Source organism: Euprymna scolopes, chromosome 14 (genome assembly GCF_053919585.1).
Source record: "Euprymna scolopes isolate OS-2025 chromosome 14, ASM5391958v1, whole genome shotgun sequence".
Taxonomy (NCBI): Eukaryota; Metazoa; Mollusca; class Cephalopoda; order Sepiida; family Sepiolidae; genus Euprymna; species Euprymna scolopes.
In genome coordinates, this window is record NC_136495.1 from 95,812,924 (window position 1) to 95,833,494 (window position 20,571).

General features: G+C 34.6%; 1 protein-coding gene across 4 annotated transcripts in view; it reads left to right on the forward strand.

Annotated features, from left to right (window-relative positions):
• LOC145293172 (uncharacterized) overlaps positions 1 to 20,571 on the forward strand; it is a 297,731-nt gene that overhangs the window by 241,006 nt on the left and 36,154 nt on the right. For all 4 annotated transcript variants that reach the window (XM_080139638.1, XM_080139640.1, XM_080139639.1 and 1 more), the window contains exons 3-5: positions 1,808 to 1,911; positions 9,213 to 9,384; positions 17,462 to 17,562. In XM_080139638.1, the coding sequence (XP_079995764.1) occupies positions 1,821 to 1,911; positions 9,213 to 9,384; positions 17,462 to 17,562 (364 nt within the window). In that variant the 5' untranslated portion in view covers positions 1,808 to 1,820. The remainder of the gene's footprint in view (positions 1 to 1,807; positions 1,912 to 9,212; positions 9,385 to 17,461; positions 17,563 to 20,571) is intronic.

Genomic DNA, 20,571 nt, shown 5'->3' on the forward strand with positions numbered 1-20,571 from the left:
CTTTTGGAATCCAGTCCAGTGGCTTTTTGAAATATCTTAAAGACACTCGGTAGGATAGTTTTGTGGTAGATTTGCACGCAGACATGCATGTCTACGATATGATGTAATTAGAATCCAGTGACGTTTAAAATGTTGCTATCAATAAAAAAAAAATGAGATGCTAAAAAACGATTCTAATTTTAAAATCTCATGCTAAAGGAAACCATGTGAATATGAAAATTTCGGAGGCATTTAACCCGTTTTCGCCGGCAGACATACTTTTCTCTCTAATACTATTATGAAGGTTCTAATAACAAATGCCCAGCTGAATTAAAGACCTTTTTCGGAGTATATATTTTTGTTGTGAGATTGAGTTGTATTGTTTCAAGACCCTGAAACTGGGATATTTTTAACTCTTCTGAATTAGTTTGCATAAGCTGTATCGGGTCCAGTGGACCGCAAATAACGCTTATTCTATTACTGATGATAAAACGAGTAAGCAATTCAAAGAAACTTACGGTTCTGAAGTTTTGAGATGGGAATTGTTTCTTCGTATTATTTCGATTATTCGGACTACTGTTCTTATCTTGAGTATCATTTTCACAAAATTTCGGTCGATATAACTTCCGATCTTCTTCAGGTATATCTTGTCGAACTCGGGACTCTTTCTGTCGAACTCGAAAATCTACACGGAATTTCGAACGCAACCCTTTATTTAATCCACATGGATAGCATGCTGTCGTTCCGTCAGCCATTATCCTAAGTAATTCGCAATTGTATTTTTGGGTCGTCTTCAATGAGGATAGAATACTTGATGAAATTCATTGTAGAAGTTACATTCCTGGAGATTACGGGTTCAATCCTAAGTGCGAGTGATCCAAAAATACAATTGTGAATTACTTAGGACTTCTACTCAGTCATGGCTGACGGAAGTTACTCGTTCGAAATTCCGTGAAGATTCCCAAGTTCGACAGAAAGTTTCCCTGAGTACGAAAGAAAGATTCTCGAGTTCCACAACATACACCTGAAGAAAGTTCGAAGGTTATATCGACCGAAATATTGTGAAACTAACGCTTAAGATAAGAACAGTAGTCCAAAGAATCTAAATAATATGAATAATCAAAGAAACTTTTTTTATTGTCTAATTTTATTTTGTTGCTTATTTTTATCGTCGTCGTTTCATGCATGACCGTCTCGTCTAGTGGGCAGCGATTATGTTTTAACTAAAAAGAATAAAACTTCTCATGCGGAAAAGACACGGGGGACGTTCGCTAAGTTTCTTCGAGGTTTTATTGAAGAGAATGGACTTAAAAAGAGAGAAGGAGATTAATTAACTAAATAATAATTTCATTCTTTCTAACTTAAGAAACGAGTGACACAAAGGAACAGAGGCATTGGTAACATTAATTGAGATTATCAATTTTCTCCATTATTTTGGCCATGTCTCGTCCGTATGGCTTCCTAAGAGAGACTGGTCTGAAAACTTATGCTCTAAAACGTAACGTCATGTCATCGTTCGACTCCTGCTTTGTCTACGGAGTTGGACCTTTTGACCGTGCTTTGTTTCCCATCTTTCGTTCAACTCTAACAAGGGTTCCCCTTTACAAATCTGAAATATCCTTATAAACACTAAGAGTAACCCTTGTTAAAATTCACACTAGTTTACTTAATCGCTACTTACTGACATATGATCTCTAATATGTATGACTTCATGTCAACTTTAGAGCAATAACCTGTGTAGTTTTGGAGAGTCTCCTGATAGGTGAAACAATGCTCAAATGTAATCTATATATAATACATGTTTCTTTTTTCTTTTCTTTTTTTTCAGAATCATATTCACCATGTTGTCCTTCAAGGCGAAATTCTTCGTCACCATTCTACTTTTTGCCACTGTTACTTCAGAAGAGACTTGCACTTGGTCTGATGATTCTGGTAAGTATATAACAATTGGTACTTATGCACTTATGTTACCGTGCTATTTTTTATTTAAACAAAAGTACTTTCAAATTAGATTTAAGTTACACGATATCTTTGTTATTAAATTGTTAGCTGAAAGTACAGAAAAATTACAAAACACCCTTCCCTCTCCCTGTTAAGAATAGCTTTCTAAATAATAACCGTATTATTTCAGCACGGTCACATAAGTGCATAAGTACCCAACAACTTTCGCTGTCAATGATGGATTTTGGGATTGTGGATTTCTATGTTTTCTACTCCGTGATTGTTTTAGTTATGAATATTGACGAATAAAAGTCAAGTTTGAGATGAAAATCGTGTATTTATCTCCGTATAAAGGTATGCATATACAGGTTAATCAAAACTCATGAACAGATACTTATTATTTTGAAATATATATTCGAGACAACATGGTGAATAACATGGGTACATTATTTGTTGTAAATATTATTATTTAGAAAGTGCATATATATAAAGCTGAAAGTCTGTGTGTGTGTGTGATCGTGAATAGGCTCCTATATGGTTGACTATTATAGAAAACTGATCACATATAATGATAGAAGATGTATCGAGACACAGGAATGGGTATAGCATGATGATGATTCATTAAAATTGTGGGGTCTGCGTATGCGCCTAGTCCACAAAGTATGAAAATAAAAAATTTAAAAATTCAAAAAAATCGTTTACAAGTGTTTTTGATATAAATGTACATAATAATACTTTGATAATTTTGTTTTAACTTAAATAGGGATGGTATAATAAAATTGTTGGGTCTGCGTTCGCGCCTGGCCTCCATAGAATGGAAATAGGCACAAGCTTTAATAAAGAGTTTTCATATCTATATGCGTAAATATACTTTGATAATTATGTTTCAGTTTAAAGGAATATGGTATAATAAAATAATGGGCTGTTCGTTCGCGCCTGACCTCCATAGAATGGAAATATGTCACAAAGTTTAACAAGGTTTTATAATATAGATCCACAGAATATTGTGATGTGTTTCAGTGTGAACAGGCATGGTATAATAAATTATGGGGTTTATCTATTTTATTTTTACTTTCATCATATTTCGCTTTGTTTTTGATACACCCAAATTCGAAGCTATCTCTTTATAACCCTTCCTTTTCGTAACCTATCATACTTTCATAAATCAGAGTCCATTTTCTGTAGGCTGTTTTTGAACCCAGTCAACGACGGGTACTTTTGCTAGTATATATATATATATATATATATATATATATATATATATATATATATATATATATATTAATTTATTTTTATTTCGGACTTCTAGTCTCATCTTTATTAGTTGCTGTTTTTCATCTTTTATTGGTTTGTTTATTCACAACGTTTCGGCCAACTATTCCTCTGGCCTTCGTCAAGTGGTAACCGCGACGGATAGGAACTTCGAATCTCCTAACTGCATTCTCAGCCATCACTGCCATCCGTAGTTGTTGTCGTCTCACCACATTTTGGCCAATTATCCTCTGGCACGCTTTGGGTGGGATTGAAACCGCTAGCTTCAGACAATGTTCATCTGGAACTGTAGAGATTCAACGTCTCTATCAACTGCGCCACGGGCCACGGATGGCAGTGATGGCTGAGAATGCAGTTAGGAGATTCGAAGTTCCTATCCGTTGCGGTTACCACCTGACGAAGGCCAGAGGAATTAGTTGGCCGAAACGTTGTGAATAAACAGACCAATAAAAGATGAAAAACAGCAACTAATAAAGATGAGACTAGTAGTCCGAAATAAAAATTAATTAATATATATAATGCTCATCTCAAAAATGAATTCCAATTAAGGAATAATATATATACCAATCGGTATATATATATATATATATATATATATATATATATATATATATATATATATATATATATATATATGTGTGTGTGTGTGTATATATATATATATACACTAGCATGGGGACCCGGTGTTGCCTGGGTTGATATGAAGTTCTGTTTGGAACACACCTGCAATACTAATCATTTTCATCATGGGCAACGTGGATACCCCCACAACAATTCCAAAAATGAAAGAACGGATAAAAACATGTAAATGTAATCGTCCAAAAAAGAAGTATGTGATACTCTCTGCACTATATATTTCAGCAGAAGGGATACAAAGAGAAGAAACTATTCTCCGGATATTGAGCACAGGAAAAAAATCCCCCCCCCCAAAAAAATAAATAATTAAAAATAACTCATTACAGTTTTTGTTTCAATAAAAATAGCAGCAAATGCCCGTGCGATCACAAAAAAAAATAGCCAAGTAGGCAGAACCCCTAAAAAAATGAAGATCTACCAAAAATTCATTCCAAAAACAATTAAATTTTTCGTCATGTTATGTTTCTAATGTAATCCTCTCCCCCCCCCCTCGCCAAAAAAAATTGAATTTGTCATATTTTGGGGTTCGTTTTGGTTATGAAATTGTTAGGTGAAAGTACAGAATGTTCTCATTAAATTAATTAAATTTATCATTATTTTATGTTTCAAATGTAATTCCCGCCCCCCCCCCCACCAATAAAAAAAACAAATTGTATTTGTCGTTTTGCACCCCGATCGCCAAACTTGGAAAAATGCTAGAGGTGACATGTTTCGTTAAATACTTGGTGGTTAAAAAGTGGGTGCTCATTTTACGTTCAATTTATATAAAAAAAGTAATCCCCCACTTTAAAATGTTAATTTTTTTCTTTTTTTTTCAAAATTTCTTCTTTCATATTATTTATAAAGGTTGTTTAAACGTACTAGGCCAAAAAAAGTAGATTTTCATTTTTTTTTTTTTTAAGGGTTAAAGGACGCTGGGTCACGTCGTAAAAATTTATCTTTTTTTTAATTAGAAAGTTAAGTTTGTAATCGATGAGATTACCTGAAAAAAGAAAAAATTTATAAATTGCGGAATTTATGGGGGGCGTAGATCTTCATATTTTAGGTGTTAAACGACGCTGGGTTACATCGTAAAAAGTTATCGATTTCTGTATAGACGTTTAAAGAATAATAAAAAAAAAACAAATGAAATCTTTTCAGTTTGTTTGTTTTTTTGTTTGAATATTTAAAAAAAACAATAAAAGCCAAACATTTTTCTATCTACATAGAATTATTTTTTCAAGCTAGTAACTTATTTTATTTTGGTGAATAGTTAGTTTGTTTATTCGCAGTTTCTAGGGGCAAATAACTTTAATAAAAAGTTTTTTTAATCGATGTTGGAATAATAATTCCAAATAAATAAAATTAAATATGTTACCAATATAATTATTGCTTAAAATTTATTCAATAACAATTTTAAATAGAACAATTAAAATCATTCTCTTGCTATAAACATTAACTAAGACACCGCTATTTAATAAAATCGATTTTTCTTAATGTATTATGCAAATGAGATGATCTCGTAATTGTATATTTTGCAAGAATCACACTATATATAGAAATAAATGAAAGAGTAAAGTAAGGAACCTTTTGTATATATTAATCAAATTTTGAACAAACAAACAAACAGACAGGAATACGAATTTATATATATATATATATATATATATATATATATATATATATATATATATATATATATATAAGTGAAAATGTCTGTGTGTGTGTTTTTCTATGTGCATACTTCCCTACACAAGGAGTATTGAGATTTGGGAAAATCTTTTTGATCGGTTTTCGACCAGAAATTTGGCTGTTAAGGGGTCAAAGTTTAACGATTTGACCTTTGGAACTCCTCCGCAAATTTTGGTTCTAAACACTTGAAATTTTAGATATAGGTTACTTGGACATGGATCTAACTTCATAATTTGATTTGAACCCAAAACTATAAATGTTAAGGGGTCATAATTGGGGTTAATGTTAACAAAATTGACGTCTGCGGTCTCTACCTCAGCCAATTTTTTTGTCTAAACATTTGAAATTTTACATAAAGTGTATTCAGACATAGGTCAAGCTTTTTATCGTTTTTTTTTTTTTTTGCTGAAAAATTGGCTTCCAAGGGGTTAATGTTAAAAAGATTTTACCTTTGCGATCTCTAGCAAACTATTCAGCCAATTTTGGGTCTAAACATTTGAAATTTTACATAAAACGTATTCAGACATGCAGCAAGCTTTTTAATCAGATTTTGGATGAAAATTTGGCTGGCAAGAGGTCAAAGTTTACAGAGTTGACCTTTGCAGACTCTACCAAACTCCTCCGTCAATTTTGGGTCTAAAGACTTGAATTTTTAAATGTAGTTTACTTGGACATGAGTCAAACATTTTAACTTGATTTGAGCCCAAAACAATAAATGTTAAAGGATCAAAATTGAGGTCAAAGTTTTTTAAAAGTTGACGTCTACTGTTTCTACCAACTTTTCTCTATGGTATGCCTTTTATATAGAAAGGCATTACAGTACATAATCACACTCTTTAATATATACGTATGCACATAAAGTTGTGAACAGTACATATGGCCCGAGCAAAGCCGGGCGGAATTGCTAGTATATATTAAACAAACAGTAAAAATATCTTATCATTGTATCACTAAAATAAATCAATAAATAAATAAATAAAAATATGGAGACTTTACCAGCAACAACGAGAACTACACCCTCGACATCAGAGATATGATTATGACTGTTTGTGACATGTAAAGATTGTGTTTGAATATGTTTCTCTTCATAAAGAGCTAGCTACATTCAATACAGTGATAATATTTTTACTGTTTGCTGAAGATTGCTAAGGAAACAGATCTGTAACATACACTCTTATGAGAAAATAAAAGAACATGTGTTTTCAAAAATTGTGAATTGAACTTCAAGAAATATATATATATATATATATATATATATATATATATATATATATATATATATATATATATGTACATTCTCTGAATATCATTGAGCATCAGACAAATGTATATTTGGTATTGTACTATTTATATTATATTATTGTTTCTCCTGCTATAATTGGAAAAACATTACTTTTGGAATATTTACAAGAAAACCATAAAAGTATATATATATATATATATATATATATATATATATATATATATATAAATACTTGGTGTCTAGCTGCACTGAGCTGTGAAACAGCGAAACATTACTGTATGTGGATATATATATATATATATATATATATATATATATATATATATATATATAAATTACAATAAATTTACCAAGGTAATCAAAATGGTAAACTTAAAATATATTATAAATATTAAAGAGTTAATATTTACAAGTAAAATAAACTCAGCCAGATGTAAAAGCTCAATAAAACCGAAAAGGAAATAGAGCTTATAATATGAACAAATGATTAATAAAACATGTTAAAAGACATCTTGAAAAAGAGTTAAAAACATATTTAATTTTAAAAAAGGAAACACAAGATAAGTGGATAGTCCTTAATCCGCGGAGTTTCGAAGAAATAGTCTCCTTCTCATCAGAGGGCAGGAATTAGCAAAATGCAGGATCGGATTTTGCATATAAAAGTATTTAATGAAACTACAAGTAAGTCACAGATCTTACTTGGTTAAAAAAAAGAGTGAGGTAAGGGGAACAGGAGGCAAAATAAAAATAAAAAGGTTTCACATGAATGGACAGTCCGGTGAAGGGTAAAAATCCAAAAATGGTAAAATCCAAAACGGTAGAATTTAAAATTTCAATCCAATAGGTAAATTCCAAATGGTCCAAAAAAATCTAAAAGGCAGAGTTCCTTGGAAAAAGCGCAAATGGAATTAATTCCAAATCATTAAAAGAAAAGTACTGGAGAGAATATTTAAAAACACGTCTGTCAAGGCTGGATGAATAATTTTTTTATTCATCCAGCCATCAGGGGAGATTATGGCTTTAGGTTTTTGCAGCTCTTGAATGCAGTTGTCTACGTCCTCCTACATACAGCGCCTGGTATTCCCAAATGGTCGTACATCTAGTACTAACCAGGCTCAACATTGCTTAACCTCAATGATCTAACAAGAACAGATATGTCAACCTGATTATACCGTAAATATTTGTGTCGATTAGTAATCTGTATCGGTGTCAAAAACAATAGGGAAATCCAACATATAGTTTTGTCTGCTAACAAACCTATGAGTTCATTTTTTTATTGCGCCAGAAATTGCCAGTACAAATGCTTAATCAACATATGATATTATAAAAAGAAATACTATTGAGCATTTTGTCCTTATTTCTCAATATACTGATGTTGCAGCAAAATCTTGAAGCCAGAGTTACACCAAAATCACCGGTGACATGAACTATCATAAGTCGACGATCTACCGAACGATCAACAACATTGGGCATTTCTCCTACCACAAGTACACTACATGCTCATCACGAATGCTTACAATAAGCCGAGGAAAGTCAAAGCAATTACTTTATTGAACAAGCTCGAGCACATGTCTGCCGGGTGCTGATATTCTTCTCTGACTAAAAGAATTTTCACCAGGAACAAACGTGCAACAAGCAGAACGAAAGGTGGATTTGCAAAGACATCGAGGATGTTCCCGTCGTGAAGCATGCGAAGTTTCCATCCTTTGTTAAAGTCCCTTTGCGTCATTACAATCGATTGGGGATGTTATGCCTCGGTTCTTCTTTCAAAACGTTCTAAGAATCATCGCTGAGATCTACTAGAAAGTGCCGTGGCGCATGGTGAAATCCTGGCTCGACGAACTCGCGACCAAACGCAGGCCTCTGCTCCTGCACACAAAGTCAAAAGGGCCCAGGCTTGGCTGCTCAACAATGTACCTCACCACTGGTCACCGGGTCTGTGGTCATCATTCTATTGCAACCTCCTTGACTATTTCTCCCATGACGTATCCGAGGCCAGGACTAACCAGCACGCTCATATTAATACTCAAGGCTGCCATCGTGGAGGAGTTCGCCGCTACAGGCAAGGACATGGTCGCCAAAGTGTGTAACATATTTCGTTTCCGCCTGGAGATGTTCGTCTCCGCCGGCGGCGATTACATTGAAAAATAATATAGTGTATAACTAACTGTTGCTAAATAAATTGAGGGATTTCTGCATATACAACTTCTGTTTTATTGCCTATTTCATTGGGGTTTTTTTTTGGGGGGGGGTCGTGTGTCAGATTTTCCCGCCCTGTACTATATATGCTCGTATATATAATGTTATACTTAGTTTCCTACTTTTCCTCTTTTTTATTATTTTTTGATATTATCATATATATTTTTATTTTTATCTGCATTTAAAATTAATCTGATGCTAGATTACAGATGTATTTTCATTTTTACCCAAGTTTTTACAAATGTTTTACTTAATTTTTTTATGTCGACAGAATCATCTTGTTGTGACATTAACGAATCATTGCGCGACAAATGGTACTTCCCCGATGACAACAAGACCACTTTTCTGCGCATTCGTCAGCGTGTTATGGTTACTCATGACGAGGCAAATGGCAAGGTCAGATACAGGTGCGTCGAGAAATACGGAAACATCTTTCTGATAAGGTAAGACATTTTCTCTTTCCCCCACCCTTTTCTCTTCGTTGTCCTTAATCATTGAAATGTTTTAAAACTAGCACAGATCGATTCTTACGATGCATCCATTTAATCTGCACGGTTCATGATGAAAATGATATTTTAAACCTAAATGTGACGGGCCAAAGAAAAGCGCAACTTTTAAATAACCTTAAAAATCTACAGCCCAACCCTCAATTTTAGACTTGCCAATTGTCATAAATATTGACTGTGGAGTTTTTATTATTTAAAAAGGGGGCGTGATAGAGCAACTAACAGATAAAAACAATTTTCCATAGAAGACGAAGACGCATCTAAAAAAACTATGATTAATTAGCATTCTACTAAGGTAAAATAACATTATGAATCAAATCGATATCACGCCGTGTATTAATATTTATTCTTTCCACTGAGAATAACCGTTTATCAATGACCGAGGACCACTTGAAGATAAAGGTTACATAGATTATCAGTTAAACGATGATCGCCACCACGGGATAATAGGGCGATTGGTTGTTTTGGTTTTGCGGCATATCAAACATTTTTGGGTTATTTAATGTCGAATTCAATCATTTGCGAAAAAAGTGCTATGCTTCAAATTCTTTAAATCTCTAAATATTTATTCATGGTATTTGGTTTGGTTGTTTTGTTTTGCGGTATATCAACTATATAGTTATTTAATACCGAATTCATTAATTTTCGAAAAAGTTTTTATGCTTCAAGTTCTCTATAGTTTCAAATGAAAACAGTGGGCGAAATGAACACAATGTTACGTTGTGAAGTTTGAGTTTGTGTACGTGTGTGATACTATAAAGTGGACCTGCGGTGGACTTGAGTCACTAAGTGCTGGGAAGGGGGGGGTCAATAGACAAAATATTGGGAAATGTCCTACAATAAACAATAAAATAGGAAGCAGCAAACAATGAATCTGTAGGTATTTTTAGATCAAGCCTACAGATGACAATGGAAGGTAGGCTTCCGGGTGGCCGGGGATGGGGACGGTTTCAGATACCAATGGGGAGAATACAGTCAGTTGACAACTAGATACCCTTCGCGGCGGATGGGAACTGACTGTAACAACAGTTGGACAGTTTTTAGAGTTGGCTACGAAACCGAAATAGAGACGAATTGCGACTGACAGACGAACGTAACATCGATAGAACGGGGAGAAGACACACACACACTCATAAGTCCAACTGTCAAATATATGTGAAACATTGACATTTGTGTTTTTCCTTTCTTTGTTTCACGTATTATTATATTTCTACTTTGTGAAACCACGTGTGTTCCCATCGACAGTCGCCAGCGAGAAAATGACGATCCGGTCACAAAAGGAATAGTCGAACGAAAAATCCACAGTACACGACGTTAGGAGTCGACGATCTGTCGGGGGCCACACACGTCTGGTCACACATGTACGTGTCACTATTCTCTATCTAGCGGCTCTTCACGATCTGAACCCTAAACTATCTTTGTCATCTATTTGAGTTTGTTCCGTGATCGTCTAAATGTTCATGTGTGTGTGTGTGTGTGTGTGTGTGTGTGTGTGTGTGTGTGTGTGTGTGTGTGTGTGTGTGTGTGTGTGTGTGTGTGATACATGTATTCGACATACCTTTTTCAACTGCATCTTTGATCTTGTGGTCCACCTGGGTTTTATCTGCTGTTGGGGGTGGGGGGAGCTGGAAACTGTTTGAACGAATGAATTTCAAAACGATGGTTAGTTTTATGTGTTTTTTTTATTCACTTTTTAGGTGTCGAACGCAGAAGAATGGAAAGTGAAGATCTTTGCTTGTGACTAATTCTAATCTTCAATTTGGAAATACGTCGTCTCCCTCGCTCTTCTTTATGTCCAAACTCCGCCTCTATGTTCAGCTACAATCACGTCCTTCTGGTCAGCATTTTTTAGAACTTCCGGTGCAACTTGTCCATTTTATACCTCAATAATGTTTTGACAACTTTATCAAAACATAGTTTCACATCTCATCTCTTGTTTACCTCGCCAGTTAGATAGATAGACAGATAGATAGATAGATAATTTCTTGTGTTCCCATCTACATAACAACAAGAATATTTGATTATCTAAAGAAAACGACTTAACAAGTATTTGTTTACATTAGACTTGAAGACGGACATTTTGTAATCGGCTGGGAAGCAGTCTCACAGTATTTTGTTCTGCATATAGATGTTCTAGAAAACAAAATTCATTCGTGGAACTTCTGTTTACTCTTTGGAACAGTGAGAGAAAAATAGTTCTTTGTCATTGTTGTAGTTAGGTGAGCTCTTGTTGTGAATATGTTACAAGGAGAATGCAAGGATTAGAGTATCTAACATGAGCATAACGAGAGAGCCCAGCAACATCTATTCTCTGTGAAAGATGTTGCAGGATAAGTTATTTCGCACGTAGGTAAACAAAGTTTGTCTTTTAAAATATATGTATTTTTAAGAGCTTATCTTGTTTTCTTTTATTTTCTCGTGTGACGTGGATTTTATAATGATTTTAAAGGATGACAGATCAACAGACAGTCATAATCTCTTATAAAGATACGTGGTCGTATATAAATCTATTTGCCCTATTGACAAAAATTCAGTTTTTTAGTGCAGATTTTTTTGGTTTGCTTTCTGTCATAGAGCTATAAAGTTTATTCGATGTAAACGATTTTCACCAGATGTTGCTAGTGTAAAGATACACTGCTAGTCGAAAGGTCTTCAGGAAAAATTAATTTCAACTATTATTGTATTTATAAAGTTTGTCTTGAAATAAAAGTTTAAAATAACACTTGTAATATGAGATCAAGTAATAAAAAAACTGTTAGCGCGGTGGTGTTTAAAAAAAGTACTACTTTAAAAAGTAAAATTTCTAATAGGTGATATCCTTTTCTCTTTCGTGCAACCCCTTTCTCATACAAGAGATGTTGCGAGTCTACTTCTTATCGATCGTTATTTTCATGGCAACTGCTCGACTCAGCTTCAGTCAATGGTCCTCCTACAAAACTTTCATAACAAGCAGTCGTCTAGTTACAACCAGTCAACAATTTTTCCTAAATTGTACCTAAATCTGAAAGTAAATTCAATAAACAAAGCTTCTTTTCTAGAAATGCTCGCCTGTGGAACGCCGTACCGCGTGTCTGCTTTTAAGCTGACAACAACATGGTCATCATCCATGTAAACAAGTTCTTATTGAGCTATACCCTTAAATGATCATAAAATGATCATATTCTACCCAATTTCCACCAAAAACGATCACTCTGCTGTTGCCTCATCTTATACTCATGAACCCTTATCCGCGAGTGGACTTCAGACCTTGATATATGGTGACTTCCTCGTAAAAGAAAAAACAATTAGCACGGTGTTAATACTAAAAAAAAAAAAAAAACACGTTGCTGACAGACAACTGCTAAGCGGCAAATAGATTTAATGAATCGAACCAGACTTGAATTATTTTTAAACGTATTATTTTAAATCTTAAAAATACCAATAACACTAATTATTTAAATTTTTAAACATTTTTTAGTACATTCTGCACCAAGATATTGTTTTATTTTATTTTTGTTTCTTGAAACGAAAACAAAAATCTATTTTTAAAATATTTTCGTTTATTTATGTTCTAATATATTTCAGTTAGTTTATGGACATAACCGATAATTGATCCTAGTGGCCCCAGATAAAATCGAGAAAAATTTCAATGGTGTCTTTCGATTCATTCAAATGATATCACTTTTAAGCTAATTTATTTGAATGTTTTAACCGTTAGCATTTCTTTAACATACAAACATTGACTTTTATATAGAGATACTATACCCTCTGGATTTAGACAGCTTTTCTATGATAAAAACGGGGATGAAAAAGACCTAAGAATTCGACAACGTTTCGCCCGTTTATGTCTCTTTTATGATCATATATTCTCTTGTCGAGACTGTGTTGTGTTTCGCCAATATATATCTGTCCACAGTCACGACATGGTATAGAGTATATACCAGTTTGGATCTTGAAATAAGATTTGGGTTTATGGATTATATCTCTGATTGTTAAGAGGGTTATTTCAGATATTTCAATACCTATTTGGTTTAGTTTTTATATATGTCGTTGCTTTTACTATTGGTAGGTAGGATAATACTTCCGTTAAGTGTTTTTGTAATTATGGAGCTGTCTTGATTGTGCTTAGAGATTGCTAGGGCTTATCTTGTAGCGTTTGGCAAGAAGTACGGCAGGTATTTTAATTCTTTAAATGTGCGTTCCACGTGTCAAAACTCTTCCTCTAAATGTTCATTACTGCATACTCTCACAACTCTGAGGTATGGTGCCTCTTTTCACTCTATTGTAGTGATGAGAGTAAAGGTGTATATAGTCACTCTTATTAATGTGTTTGTGATGGACTTTATACTTTAACTCATTATTATTATTTATTAAATAAATATTAAAAAACGATATGGATTCATTTTCTTCTTTTTCATATGTTTAATTCATAGTGGCTCAATTTTATTTAATTTTAAAGTAATGTCTTCTTTTTTGGATAACTTGGAAAGTAAAATGAAAATATCGTCTATGTATTTAAAGTAAGATGCATTTTTAGGCAATCTGTATTTAAGGGTCCAGTTTCTATAAACTCCAGAAATAGACATGCTAAGACTCCACTAAGGGGGTTACACATTGGTAGGCTAAACTTCTGTTCGTAGTAAAATTTGTCGGTGAAATATGTCATGTTGACGCATAAATTTATGATGCTAATTACGTTATCTTTTGGAGACGGGAAGCTAATGTTTATTTTCTTTAGATATTTTGAAAGTTGGTTGTGGCATTTTTGGTGGGGATATTGGTACAGGATAAGGGTTATTGCGTGTACAGTAATCAATGGGATAATATCGTAGTAATCGTTAGTAATGGAGATTTGAAAAAGTGTCTTATTTAAAGGGCGGTTTATCAGGAATTTGTTTATGTTGGACTTGAAGACATCCAAGTTGTAGTCAGATGGGGAACAGGAAAACGGAAGAGAGTTCCACAGGCGTGAACTTCTAAGAAAGAAGTTTTGTTCATGGAATCTTCGATTTGATTTAGGCACAGATAAAAAATGGGGGAAATTATTGACAGTGGTTTCAGCTAGACGGGTGTTTATCGTGAAAGATTGGCGAGGGGAGACCAGAGATTGGAGCTAAGACGAGTACTTTCCATGGAAATAACGATAAAGCAAAGACAGGCGCGCAACGTTTCTTCTGTGGGGGAGAGATTGCATGGAAGAGAAAAGGGCATCACCCACTAGCCGCAAAGTCTATTTTGTACTCTGTCAAGGCAGGATAGGCTGTTTTTAGCCGCTCCTGCCCAGATATGGCAGCAGTACTCCATCTTTGGACGTACTTGGCTTTTATATAGATAGAGAATTGCATCAGCGGTGAGATACCTTCTTGATCGGTAGAAGGATCCTACCCTTTTTCCAGCGACCTTTGCAACAGACTTGATGTACGTGTTCCATTTCATGTCAGGAGTAAAGGTCAAGCCCAGAAGCTTATCAAAATATGGAGCCTCCCCTAGACGAGAGCTATCCATTTCAATTGATGCCAGATGGGGATCAGAGCGTTGATGAGGTAAAGATAGGAGCTTGGTTTTAGATGCAATAAAAGTAACCAGCCACCTCTTCCCCCACTGTACTGTGCGCTCAAGATCAGCGGAGAGAGAATCAGAGAGAACTTTGTCATTTACAGTCTTTGATGTGCTGCCACAGATGGTAGTGTCATCAGCATAGATGTCAACGAATGATTTAAATATGTGTTTTGGGAGATTATTGATGTAGATCAGGAAGAGAGTTGGGCCCAGGATGGACCCCTGAGAGACTCCAGCATTAATAATGTGGGCCTCTGATTTCTGCCCATCAACCACTACTCTTATGAGCCTATCAGAGAGAAATGATTTAATAATTAAGAAAACATTTCCAGTTATACCATAGCTGGAAATCTTGTGAAGTAGGCCTTTATGCCATACCTTATCCAAGGTCTTTGATATGCCAAGAGCAATTGCCCTATAAAGGAAGCATCTGTCGAGAGATTCACTAATCCTATGAGTTATAACCGTTAGTACATCTGCTGTAGATCTAGCAGAACGGAAACGATATTGCATGTCAGTAAGAAGGTTATTTCTGCTGAGGTGGTTGACTATTCTTTATTTAATATGGATTCCAGCAACTTACTCATGACACATAGGAGACTTATTGGTCAGTACACTGAGAGGGGGATGAGTTATCACCTGAATTCTTAAATATAGGGCATACTGATGAGGTTTTCCATTGTATTGGGAAGCACTTCTCCTTAAGGCAACGCTTAAACAGTTTTGTAAGTATGGAGGCAAGTTCTGGTTGAAGCTTTTTCAACACTATAATTGGAATGCCGTCAGGGCCAGTTGCTTTACTGGAATCAAGGTTCTTGATTAGCTTGGCGACCTCACGCATAGATATTTGTATGTTGCATAGCGTGTTGTCTGTTATATGAGGAAATACGGGGGAGTTGATGGCCTTCGTCGCATAGGGTAGAATTAGCTGCAAAGTTCTTGGCAAATAGTTTGGCCTTGTCTGATGCTGACGAGATGACTTCAGGTCCATTGATTAGTGTTGTGATAGAACGCACCCTTTTGTTCAGGATCCTGTTTGCTATTTGCCAAAACTGATGGGAATCAAGCTGCTGCTCAGCTACTTTGGATTTAATGGACTGAGCATATAGCTCTCTTGCATTTTTATTACTCTTTTACAGTGGTTGCTAGCAGTCCTGAAAGCAGTTTTAGTCTCAGTACATCTATTACGTTGGTAGCAATAGAAAAGTGATTTCTTTTGGCAATGGCAGCAGCACATTCTGGGGAGAACCATGGCTGGCTGTTAGGTTTTTGTTGGAATTTTTTGGATAGTATGAATCGGTTTATGCCTACAATTAACCATTCAGTCAGGTCTGATACTATAGAGGACACATCCTTTTTAAACATGGAACGGAGAGGTAGATCAGATATAAATGTACGGAAGCTATCCCAGTCAGCCATAGAGTATCGATATACAGTACGGTGGAGAGGTACGTCTGAAGACTTATTACATTTCATTTTTATCTTAACTGATAAAGCCGAGTGGTCGGAAGATCCCAGAGGGGATAGAACGAAACATAAACATAGTTCAGGGGAAGTTGAGAGAAAAAGGTCTAGAAGGCTTGCATACTGACCGGTAGTATCAGGCACACGGGTGGGTTCGTGAACAATCTGGGTGAGGTCACAGGCAATGGCGAAATCATGACAGAACCTCCCCTCATCATCTGTCTTGCTCGAGTTGGTCAGCCATTCCACATTGTGAACATTGAAGTCATCACAAATATGAATGTTAGCCGAAGATATAATATATATTATTTTTATAGCTTTTTAGCCTTTTGCATATAATCAAAGTATAGTATATGTTCTTCTCAACGTCAACACCATTTGACACCAAAATTGTTTGTGCAAGTATCTCCCTTGAGAATGAAATGTTAAAAATATTTTAAAACGCTATCGTTTTTCTAATAAAATCTCTTTAAATAAAACAATAGTACTATGGATGAAATTATTACGTATATACAATGGCATTTGTTCATACTAATTATAAATATATATCACATAATAACGATTTATAAACAAAACATTCTAAGTACATATGCTAATGAGCCATATTCAGTTTTATCTGAAAGAGTTTGAGAATATGTATGTATACCGTATTTTAAATTATTTTATTAATTCTTCAATATTAAAGCATTGTTTTCCATTAGTAAAAGTTTAGATATTTGTTTACCAAAAATTCAAAATTCGGACAAACATACAAACAGAAAATGCCGCTTATTATATAAGTAGATGAAGCTGTGTAGAAGTCGAATAAAACTGTACTTATTTGAACTCCACACCTTGTACATGGTGCGGCAGAAAAACTTGATTATTTAAATATTTATTGATATTCCAAATAAGCAAGTTGCTCTGCCCCATCGTCTAGTAGAAGTCTTTTTTTTTTTTTCATTTATTTATTCTTATTTTTATCTTTTTCTGTTGTTGTTATTCAAACGGTTTGTTTCTATTTTTCTGTCAGGAAAAAAGTCTACCGACCAAACAGAGATGGCGTCATCTGCTTAGGTTTTAGTTACACAACAGACCATGATACTGAAATGAACCGTTTGATTCGATACAATGGTGAGTGATATGAAATGCTTGATCATTTTTTTTTTCGGCTTTTCTTTCTTTCGTTTTATGTTTTATAAATAGAAAATGCCCATCATTTGGCGGCTATTAGTCTGGCTTTCAGTAATCTTTTTTTAATATATAACCTCCATTACATTCTTTAATATAAATTTATTATGATTTTTTCTTTAATTCTATTTTTCATCAAATCACCTTTCTAAACGAAAATATCATTAAAAATCAGTTAATGAAAATATTTTTTAAAAACGGTTTTGGTAATTTAGTTTTTTATTATAAAATCACTTTAATTATTGTTAATATCGGCAGAACTATTGCACATCTATAATAAAATAGGACAATAAAATTACAAATTAATACCATTAAATATCAGTTTATCATTTAAAAAACAGGCAAACCGTATGTTTAGGTCTTTTTCTCTATTATATTTTCAGTTTTTCACATCACTATGTTTTATTATTCATTTAAATATTAGTAAATTGTTTTTATGGCAATATAAGTGTGATAAATAAAAAATATTGCCTTTATTCATTTATCAATCTAAAACAATGTCAAAAATTAAAGATCAAGTAAGTATGTGTGAATACGTGTGTATGAAATGCTGTGTGTGTAATTTTTCATTTCATATGATATTCATTTGTTAGTTATGTTAGCATTCATTTCCTCGATATCTTTCAAGTTAGAATTCTTTATAGAAGACATTGGGTGCAACGTGAAGAACCATGTGAAGGCTGCCAACATTCTTAACTAGAAGTGTTTCTCTGAAACGAACTGGGTTCGAACTTGATACACTCAGTTTGTCAGTCCGTGTCGTTGATCTTTGAGACACCGTCATCTTCTTATTGTGCTGGTTTGATTGGAAAATAAGAGCCATTAATTGTTTGGATTGACCAATAATTTTTATGATAGTTGGCTCAAAGTTCATTGGTTGGAATTTTGTATATAATTGACAAATTGGAATATGGAGTGGAAACGCTATTTCCGAAAAAATCATTTTTTGTAAAGAATTAATATTTGATCGCCAAAAACGAAGAAATAACTATTGCAAGCATCCCTCGTAACATCGCCATTTAAATCAAAAGGGGACTAAACATAATCGCCACTCACCCTAAAAAGTTTCATGGGAAAATGAATTTCACAAGCAATCCCCAGTCTCATGCCTCGCGTCAATTCGTTATAATTATGGAGGACGTTTTAGATTTACATCATTTTCGATAAAACGATAATTCATCCATGCAAAATGGCAGTGCGAAATGAATTCTAACAGTTCCAACAGTGAATATAGTTGGTCTTTGTAGAGAAGCATCACATCCCAAAAGTCGGAGGAGTTTGTGGCGAATACCTTTCGAGTCCAAAACGCTCGAAAAACTATGATGTCCAGTCAATCTTTGACAGTTCGTAGCCGTAAAGAAAAGCACTTATGATTTGTGCAACCAGTTTATTTTTAAGATTTTTTATACTAGTATTTCAGCTGCTCTTTAGCATGAAAAGAAAATAGCCATGCATAAATTCATGCATAAATTATTCAAATTCTACACAAAATTTTTACTCTTAGCTCGTGTAGTTACGGCCGTACTCGGAAGAATAACAACAACTTGATTTGTACATTATAACGACAGCGTTATTGTGTGTTTTGATGGTGGGCGACGATGAGTCCGATAAAGGGAAAGGATGGTGGGTTGGTAAGAGGGAGACGCGCACATAGACATTCGCTGACTAGCTCTTAGCCGCTACCTGTCAAAAGAAAACTAATTAATTTAGACCGCTTGTTATGTAACCGCCTGTGGCCTTTGACATCTGACCCCTCTCTCTCTCTCTCTCTCTCTCTCTCTCTCTCTCTCTCTCTCTCTCTCTCTCTCACTCACTCTCTCTCTCTCTCTCTCTCTCTCTCTCTCTCTCTCTCCAATCGATTCCGGGCCTCTTTGGCGTTCGATTGGTTTCCAAATGCCATTTCAAAATTTCAATTCTTATTTTTGACATTCACTTATTGTCAGCTGCCTCCTTCGGGGTTTTCACTACACACGACCTTGATTATTCAACAGCGCGTTAATAAATTTAAAAGTTTAAAGGATACAAAATATTTAAAAGTATTTGTAAGATTTAAGTTTTTAAATTTATAAGACGTCCTACTGATTTTGTAGCAAAAGCGATTGTTTATATTCCTTCGTTGAACTATATGTTTCTATTTATTGTAATAAGTTAACCAAGAGAAAAGACAAAAGCCGGAAGCGGGTCATTTAGTGAAACAAAATGAAAGTAAAAAGGCCCCCGGACAATGCTGGATAGGGTTAGCTAGTATCATATTAATCGAGCATTCTACGTAGATTTGTTTTGATTGCATCGATCTTTTGCATCTGAATTTGGATTCAGACGTTCGAAATGAGCTCATGAAGGATTTGGTTGTTATCACCAAATCAAAGCTGAGTAAGACATTAACTTCTTGAAAATTATGAAAAAATCTGGGGTATTTCAGTGACTGAACTAGGTTGACTAAACTGGGTTTTTTGCTCCAAGACGAAAAATATTACCAATCAATTATGTCAAGAATTCTGATTCTCCTGACTCGTTCACTTCAAACATCTGTCAGACATCACTGCCTGCAAGTCTTATTAAAAATCTATTTATGTCATGTTCATTGATTAGTTATCCTATTTATCCATTCAGGGTCTTGTGGATTGACCAACATGTAAACCAAACCTTCATCCTAAGAAGTTACGTGAACCAGCACTGAAAAGAGAAAAGGGCCGAGAACCTGCACTCTGGATTCCAAGCTCTTTTTCTTTTCAATCGCAGTAAGGCAATGGTTGACACCTCTGTGACAAACGCTCTCGTCAGCAATTGCTGAGAACCAACCCACTCTTTCTCTCCTAGCTACTACATCCTGGACAAGGGTGGACTACATTTTGACTAATTTTGAATGCAGCCATTACTCTTTTCCGGATAAACAACCTTAGTTGTTACTGCCTTGACTGCATTGCAACAGAAGCTTACAGTCCGACCAGA